Source organism: Elaeis guineensis, chromosome 13 (assembly GCF_000442705.2).
Source record: "Elaeis guineensis isolate ETL-2024a chromosome 13, EG11, whole genome shotgun sequence".
In the NCBI taxonomy this organism is placed as follows: domain Eukaryota; kingdom Viridiplantae; phylum Streptophyta; class Magnoliopsida; order Arecales; family Arecaceae; genus Elaeis; species Elaeis guineensis.
Window position 1 is genome coordinate 79,199,063 of NC_026005.2, and position 9,208 is coordinate 79,208,270.

General features: G+C 37.2%; 1 protein-coding gene across 2 annotated transcripts; it reads right to left on the minus strand.

The window, feature by feature from the left end:
• Window positions 1-1,492: 1,492 nt before the first annotated feature.
• LOC105034836 (uncharacterized) lies at window positions 1,493-8,932 on the minus strand. Of its 2 annotated transcripts, XM_010910140.3 has the most exons (5): window positions 8,286-8,923; window positions 6,981-7,217; window positions 5,862-5,945; window positions 2,581-2,710; window positions 1,493-2,389 (listed from the first exon to the last, which is right to left on the minus strand). In XM_010910140.3, the coding sequence occupies exons 1-5, from the start codon at window positions 8,615-8,617 to the stop codon at window positions 1,769-1,771; spliced, it is 1,404 nt and encodes a 467-aa protein (XP_010908442.2). In that variant the 5' UTR covers window positions 8,618-8,923; the 3' UTR covers window positions 1,493-1,768. The 2 variants fall into 2 exon arrangements, with proteins under 2 accessions (XP_010908442.2, XP_073103388.1); XM_073247287.1 differs by lacking the exon at window positions 6,981-7,217 and having other exon boundaries at window positions 8,286-8,932.
• Between the last annotated feature and the right edge of the window lie 276 nt (window positions 8,933-9,208).

The window sequence follows — 9,208 nt, forward strand, 5'->3', positions numbered from 1 at the left end:
TTTGCTCCTTGCATGAACTTTGGGAGAGCCTTCATTTATTCCTCGTTACTTGAAGACAAAAAGCACACTTGCACAATTTTATGCATCGATGGCGCCTGCAATGCTACCAAGAGATTTGATACACAATTAAAAATGTTATGGGATGTATATTTAAACAAGAGCTGCCTTTGCTCCTTGCATGAACTTTGGGAGAGCTTTCATTTATTCCTCGTTACTTGAAGACAAAAAGCACACTTGCACAATTTCATGCGCCGATGGCGCCTGCAATGCTACCAAGAGATTATCCCTTTATTTCATACAAAGAATAGATTGAAAGATGAATAAAGAAGCAAAGATAGATGAGAGAAAAGATTATATAAATATTTAATTTTAATTTAATTTAATTAATTAAATATTTTATAAGTTAGTTGTATATGAATTTATTTACTTATATATATCAATTATATAAATTATTAATTAATTTATAATTTAATTTAAATAGTTCATTAATTTTATGTAAATAGTTAACTAAAAATAATAAATATAAATAAAAAATAAAAATTTATTCTAATTACTTACTTATAATTATAAAAATTATGCACAAGAATTAAATAATTATTAATGAAATTTAATAGAATAAGATTATTAGTATAGATAAAATAAAAATATACATAAATAAAATGAATGAAAAAGTGAAAAAATGTGTTATAGTTTTGTCAAAAAAAATAAAAAAGGGATAATGTTGCCAATACTGAAACTAATCCCTTATATATTTCATCCACCCTTCTTACATCCTTCCAATTTTGAAAGATGCAAATTCATAGACCAAGGTGAATAAGCAATCTCTCCTTATCATCCATATCATTCTTAAAATGTTTTGAACCCAATGGTAAATGAAGACCATCTATCTTTTCAATACCATCCATCCTTTCTCTCATAATCTTAACCAAACATAGGGTATGAGTATGGTAGAATTACTGATCAACAACATATAGAATAATAGATGGGCAGAAGCTCCTGATTTGATATAAAAAATCACAACCATATACCTAATTACAATCAACAAGCCTTGTTGTTTCGGTAAAACCAATGAACAAATAAAAAAAAGAAAGATCGTCTATCTTTTCAATACCATCCATCCTCCCTCTAATAATCTTAACCAAACATAGGGTATGAGTATGGTAGAATTGCTGGTTGACAATATATAGAATAATAGGTGGGCAGCAGCTCCTGTTTTGATACAAAAAAATCGCAACCATATACCTGATTACAATCAACAAGCCTTGTTGTTTCAGTATAACAAATGAACGAACAAAAAACAGAACTTGGATTTATACCAGCAAGAGGAGTACAAAGCACTCATGATGCTTGGGTAAAGTTGATAAACCTGCAATTACTAATATCATCCTAGAATCCACTTAGCATTAGCAGAGGCAACCCAAGGTGCAGATTTATAAATGCAGCATTATGATGGCACAACAAAAGAATGAAATAATCAGTTAATCAGATCATAGAAACCAAAATTTGTAATTTTACTGACCATGATCGGTTCACAAAATGCAGTCAACTGACAAACTGGTGATTTTCCCTGCATCCAAATGCATTCAACCAACAAAATGGCTAAAAATGAGGCCATCAGTCATGCCCCAAAGCCTAAAATTCAGTCAACTATGAGAAACAAACACCCTTTACAAAATGAGCTGGCTTTCAGACATCATTACTTTAAACATGAGCAATTGAGTTAAGGATTCCTTTTCCTGTCATAGAAGCATAAGAAAACTAAACATCTTCATGGCTTGTCAGGGCGCTTCCTTAGTCTGCCAGCAATACAGTCAGGGCTTCTTTTCACAAATGCAGCTGGTTCCTTTGCCTTCTTATTCTTGGTTCTAAGCTTCGTAACACTTTCCACAGCAAGATTGCCTACAGTACGCAGATCTGAAGCATTCAATTGACTATTCTCGCTAAAGTCATTGATGTTCTGTTCATGAGGTTCCAACTTCACACCATCCTCCAAGGACCTTTTGGGATGGGATGAGTCTTTTGCAACAGTAAGGTGCATTAACTTTTCTGAAGATTCTTCTTGGGTACATTCTGAGTCCTCCGCCTCCTTACTCTTGCCTCTAAGCTTTATGACATTTTCCTCTTCAATATTGCTAACAATATGCATATCGGAACTATCGAATCCACCATTCTTACTGCAGTCATTGCCATTCTTTTCATAGGACCCCAACTTCATGCCATCCTGTAAATCCAGGGGTTTTTCCAGATGGGGTGAGTCTTCTGCATCAGCAAAGTGTGGTGAATTTCTCAAAGGCACTAGTTGGGCAGATTCTGAGTCCCTCGAGTCTCTTTGTGACCTGCGAGTTTGAATAAGATAATGTGCTACTGACCTAAACCCCAGTTGTAATACCTGCATAAAAAAATATCAGGAATGAAAATTAAGATAATGCCAAGAACTTGCACGTTAAAGTATTTGAACATATTTGGAAATATCAGATTACAGAACTGGAGATCACATGAGTATGGAGGACAATTTCTAGTGCTTTCATATTGAACCCTAGAAGCCTTGGGACATATTGAAAGAGAAGCATCAACATTTACTTTCTTGTAAAGAGGACCAGTGGGAGCCCATCCCTTCTTGATTCGACAGAGGCTGCAGTTGCAGATTCCCCGACAAACTGGACATATCCACTTGGGATTCTTGTTAACTTCCAGGACATTCTCACCATATCTGCATATTTTTTAACATAACCAATGATGGTTGATAAGATGAATAGGTTTATATTTACTAAAGGGAGATAGAATCACAGTGGAACAGTTCATTTCCTATGGTGGATTACCATCACTGAAAAGGAAAGTATCTCAACTTGAAGCCTAAACTAGGCTTACTTCATACTTCTGAACGTGCCTGCAAGCTCAGGATCACATATTTGAAACTGGATCTACTTAGATTGTGACAAAACTCATGTTGGCAGGATCTTCAAGAATGAGATCTCTTCATGTCACTATGGTGCACCATGAGCTGATTTACTTACTTAGACAGATGACAGATTTCCTGAGAAGAGAGAATGTACTACTTCTTTTATTGGCATGGACATCCACATGAGGTATCATTTGAAATATATGGTGGACATAGAAAAAGAAATGCTTCATCATACCCCATCAGAGTTGGGTCAGGGAGACAAGAACTAGTTAAGTACAGTAAGGTCTACATTTGGTGGGCCTCCAAGAAAAAGCACCCACGTGCTCTTACAGATCATACGTGTCATTTAATTAAGCAATCATGTTAAGTATGGAATGCCAAACCACTGTACCACCCAGTTCAGGTGGTACTTAACATTACCTGGCCCGAACAAGGGCAGTTCGGTCTCTTGGTTCAGTAAATGCACTGAGCTAGTGCAAACCTTCTAATACAGGACTGAGCCGTCCATTCCAAACAGTTTGAGGGCTGAACTAGCCTAATAACCTTTAAAACATGCCCCACCCCTGTCCGATTCCACTCTAGAATTCCCACTCACCTTGCATGAGCTCTCCATTGCTCACGATCCTTTGTCGCTATTTTTTTCAAAGCTTTTTGCCACCACTATTGTTGAGGCCAACAACAACACAGACATCGATGGTGGATCATCTATCGGTAGCCCTCTCTCTCTCTCTCTCTATCCCTCCCCCTTCCTCTCTCCCTCTTCCTCCACCTGGTTTTGGTATGGCCTTGCTTGGTAATGAATGGTACCGGTAGCATACCATATCGGTAGACAACTATATGATTCCCAGCACTGGTACAGCAAACCTTGGCTGTTAACATCTAATAATTTATTGAGTGATAAATTTCATCAGATGTATTAAGTTGCAAACTTCTTGAAATTTATGAACAATATGGAGGAACTATAAGTTGTAAATGAGGGAGTTTCACTAGCTAAAATCAGCATGTTGTTGTGAAGCAGCAAGCGCAAAATGAGTAGTCAGAGCTTGCTCCCAGCATCATAGGATAACCCCAAAAGGTGAACAAACACTACATTCTTAACAAATTGTAGGAGGGAAAGTATGGAACCTGAAAGTGGATCAGGTAAATGAGGAGTTGATTCTTTGAATATATCAAAAGTTTAGCTAAATATGAGTGTGGATCATCATAAGGAAAGTGGCACCGATAGCACTGAGAATACCACTAAGAATGTGCTTGGCATGTCAAGGTACATCCATGTATGAAGGATTTGCCAGTTGAATGCAGAAGTTCATCAGACAATCAACCGATAATGATGCACACTAGAAATTGAAAGCTTCAATATCTGTGCTCCTAAAAAAAAAAATCATAGGGAGGTGTGAAAGCTAGTTACTATGATGAGATGTGCTTAATAGATCTTTACATGCTATTCTCCAAAGAGGGTGAGGAGGATATTTGTTGTTTACTGACTGCTATAAAATGAGAAAAATGCAGTACACAAGTTGCATTAGATGCACAAGAAATCGGACAATCTAATATTATTAAAAAATAGTAGAGATAGTGAAAAGAAGAAGAGAACTTTATTTTTCAAAATGTTTTTAAATGAAAAAATAGTATAAAATCACGGAATTAAAGAATGGACCATTCATAGAAGTGACCAAACAAGAGGGGAATGAACAAGCACTCCTTGGAATGATGATATTACAGTCGAAATATGAAATATAATTAACAATTTCACTTGCTTAACTGGTGTATATAATTTAAATTTGGAAGAGCAGCCGAATGCCAGATGATACGAAGATCAACAATTCAAGATAATAGTACGGCATATAAAAATTCCAAAAGATTTGGTTCAGGAAGCATCTAAATTGCTTATTTCGGAAAAAGAGAGTTCATGGGGACAATTATCTCTTGATTGTAGGTTACATTTAAGCTCCTTTTGATTTCAACTTCTGGTCAGTCTTACTGCTGAAAGCTAAAAAGAGAATGAGTGCAATTTTAGTGAGAACAAGTTAGGGATTTGTTCATACAATTTGTTTTCGAGGGATAAAATATTTCACAGAGAAACCACTATACAGAAAGGAAAGGGTGATAAATGCGGTGTTGTCAATGTAATTAAAATAGGATCTGTTAATTGGAGATCCACCTTTTGGAATGTCTTGTGATCATCACAAAAATTATAACACTTGTACTTGTTTTCTTAAATGCATTTGATTGTTTCCAAAATAACATGAAGGAAAATTTTATGAGATGGTTAAATTATGTATAGCACCAAAGATAAACCCAACAGGAGGGCCTTCTTGAGTAGTTGTTGAAAGTCAAAATTAGAGTTCAAGAAGACTTTGATAGGAAAGATAATGTAATAAACTTCGAAGACTTTTCTGTTTTGAGGACTAGGATAATGTACATATGGTTGAGTAGATTTTGTATAATTAACCCTCTAAAAGTTAAAAATGCATATTGCTTATGTAGGTGTAATTTGATGAGACAAGAAAAGAGTGACAATTTGCAAAGAAGGGATTTTTCACTTGGCATAAGAAGGCTATCGCACATTATTACTTGTCACTGCAATGGACCATTTGCAATTCTGCAAGAAATACTCCTTCGAGTTCCAATAATTGAAAAGTTCTGGGTAAGACCAGCATTCTGATAAAAAACAGAGCAAAATTCAACATCATGTCTTACTCAAGTAAATACAAAAGTACACTGTTAGAAAATAGAAAAAGAAAGCAAGATGCAGGCAAACGTCAGAGATTTTAATGAAATTTAGATGGAAATCAACTATAATGTTAGCAAAAGAGTTTTTGTATTAACTTGGAGAAATTTGTGATAATACAAATATTGGTGAAGGTCGTCTCTTGCTTTTACAAAATAACCACTTCGATATATACCCAGTAGAAAACTAGTTCTATCTTCTTATGGTTAGAATGCTAAAAATATGCACCTCATGTAAAGACAATCTCCACAAAACTGTCCCTGGACCAGCTTGCACTTGCTGCAATGTGTACGGTGACCAAGAGTTTTTTGTCTGCATAAAAGTGATACACAAATGAAGAAAAGCAACATTTAATACTTTGGTGCACAGGAGAAAGTGAAAGAAATGACAGATACAGAGTATCAAAGTATGTATCTAGTCATAACATAGAAACATACGGATATTATCAACTCATGAAATAACATCACATCCATTTAATTTGTTGCTCGAAATAGGAATAACTGCATAAACGATTTCTATAAGACCATCTTATATATTACCAAGCATAACAAAGTGGTTCTAGCCCATTGTTTGCAGTTGTCATCCGGCTGGGAAGATTTATATCACAGGCGGTGTTTCCAAAGTGTCTGGCTGGGTCGAAAAAAAAAAAAAAACTGAAGTATCCAAGCATCTCCTGAAGCCATTTGTCTTGTTCGTAGATAATGAAGATGTGGTTCCTTACGACTGTGAATATTTCTAAAATATATTTGGGGGCAAATAAGCCGATTAGATTCTGGTTTTAGAGCCAGCATAAATACCATTATTTTATGAAATTCCAAGCTATATAGTTGCTGCATCATGTTATGATGAATGATGATAACAGCTATTTTAATTTCAAAGAGAAAATTCTCTCTCTTGAGATCCTCCTTCTGTGGTCGATTCAACAATGGGTGAAAGTGCTTATCCGGAAGCTCAGTTGACTACCTCCTCTCCTCTCCATTTTCTGGTGTCAACAACTAAGATGGTTATGCACCAGACTAGGTACATTTCTTATTCGGTGTAAGGTCCTGCTCTTAATGTTGCTTCTTACTAATTAGAGTGAATTCTGAGTAGATCTCAATCAGAATTTGCGGTTACAATTTATCACCTAAACAATCATTTTGCAAGCTCAATTATCTAATTTCTACGTCAGCTAGCAGTAAAATACAAATTAACAAAGGAAAAAAAATTATTCTAAAATGTAAATATGTTTAACAAATATTAACTCATAAATTCTGCATGATGGAAATAATAAAGCTAAACCTGCGACAATCCTCATCCAGCGCTATACAGGCATATAATAATAATTTACATATGCAAAAAGCGCACCTGCACTGATGACATGTCTTCCCCTTAATCTGATCATATATACGCCTTCCATCCTTGCCACATCCATCTACAAAGAGAATCCAAGTCGTCTCACATGTACCTAACAGTTTCTCATGCTCATCTGTATAAACCTCTTCATTTGCACCTTTTTCAGGCAAAACTGACCTATTTTTCACTAGATTCTCGTCTTTCTTTTTGTGGATCTCAGCATAACTAACTGGAGTTACATTTTGCAACCTAAAATGTTTCAGGAAGGAGGGAAGAAAAGTTTTCCATTAATGTGCAAGAAAAGAACCACAGATAGTGTTTGTTCCAAAAGATAATATCCAGCCAAAGGTAAGGCAGACAGCCTACTCCAGCAGTACCACACAAAAAGCATAGAGACAAGCAGAAGATCATCAACCTTGATCAAGTACATGAATTTAGAGCCCTTCAGTTTCTCATAATTTATATCTTTTTTTTTTTTTAATCTAATCCTGGTCAACCTCCACATAACCAGAAAATACAAAAACGAAAAGATGAATAAAAATAATTAAAACGAGGGAGAAGGAAAGCACGTGGTAAGCTAAAAGTACGTAGTACAGATATCATCACAGAACCAGCAATAATCATTGTACTTTTATTTTATACCACGCAACTACTGTTTTCAAAACAGCTTCGCGGGCACCAGAATTAGGAGCTAAAAGCTACAAAGAGAAGTCGTCAGCATATCGTCATCTTCTGCTAAGAAGCTAATCGGAGCTAACTTCTGCACAACAGAAGACCGGAACAAGCGACTAGCTAAACCATCATCAATATCACCAGCAGACATGACTCTTCCTGATCTAGTTGCCGATAGTAGCGTGGGATTAGGTTGAAGATGGTAACGTATCCGCTCTCTCATAAAAAAGTAGTGGAAGAACCAGGCAAAGGAAGAGACAAGACGAAGTTATTCACGAATGTCCTAAAAAGGGGGGAAAAAAAAAGGAATTGAAAAATTGGAGAACCAGACTGTAGAAAACGTCCATATCAACTGGAAATGGTACGGGTTGGAAAGAATGATGCCCCGGCCGAAGGACAAAGACAATATAGAAATTTTTTTTTTTTTTTTTTAAAGAAGGAAAAAGAAGGAAGACCACATTACTGTCCAGCGGCCCTAACAAGGGTTAGAAGCCATCAACCTAGAATTGTATATCTTTTCTTTCCCACCGCGCCGGCGAGAGAGAAGCTCTTGCGAAGCCCCTAATCAGGCAGAGGGAATACATACATATTTAGGTTCGTTGGGATGGGAAGGGCATGAGCAGCGATGGTATGGTATTTATGTACCGAGAGGAGCGCCTGGGCGGAGCGAGGGTCTTGTCGAGGCCGGAGGAGGGTTGGGCCACCTTCTTTTGATGGTTGGGGCGCTTCGAGGGATCGTAGTGGACGATCGGGTCGAGCTGGGACTTGAGTTGGAGGATGCCCAGCCTCTGCATCCTCTCTAGGTTCTCCTTTATCCTTTCCTCCCGGAACTTCTCGTATCCAGAGCCTCCCTCCGCCGCAGAGGGTGGATGAAGAAGAGGCAGCGAGGGGCTCCGTCGCCGGGGCTCCTTCCCGCTCCTCTTCTTGGGGCTTGCCAGGACCTCCGCGGCCGCGGCTCTCTTTCTGGTGGTGACCATTGCTCTTGCCTTACCCCAGGGAGAGGAAGACGCAAACGAGAGGAAGCAGGGCAAGAGGTTAGAGGGAGGCGCCTTGCGCCTCTGCTGGTTACCTTTCACAACGCTTCCTCAAGGATCAAAGCAACACGGAACACCCAACCACCCGGTGAGGTAACCGCGCGCCGGTCTGATGCAGGAAAGAAAATGAGTATACAATAATTTTATTCTTTCATAAGAGTATAATGCATGAAAATCGCTCCATCATCCACGCTTACATTTTGTGATGAATATGGTGGTAGGGATTTTACTGTGATTCTCTCCCTTTTCCTTCCTCGTCTTATTTATCAGTTTTGTTTCCAACACAGATCATCATCTTAATAACGATTTTCTTAGATGGATGATAAAGGAAAAAATTGAAATTTTTATTTGTTCAAAGATTGGTAAGAAAAGAAGAAAAAGGAGGATATTTAATTTTGCATAAGGAAGGTAGTATTGGAGGTGATCCGCCATATTGATACCAACAAAGAGTTCCTCATATTGCAGAAAAATCCTTACCTCTCATTAGATTATTGTAAAAGAATCTAAAATATTTTCTTTTAATTTAAAAAAAAA

Excerpts from the sequence above, each read along its gene's own strand:
- LOC105034836 (XM_010910140.3), bottom strand. The coding sequence starts at position 8,617 with ATGGTCACCACCAGAAAGAGAGCCGCGGCCGCGGAGGTCCTGGCAAGC. Across the intron at positions 7,218-8,285 it reads CCGCCCAGGCGCTCCTCTCG|GTTGCAAAATGTAACTCCAG; the intron begins GTACATAAATAC and ends GAAACATTTTAG. Across the intron at positions 2,390-2,580 it reads CTGGTCCTCTTTACAAGAAA|GTATTACAACTGGGGTTTAG; the intron begins GTAAATGTTGAT and ends TTTTTTATGCAG.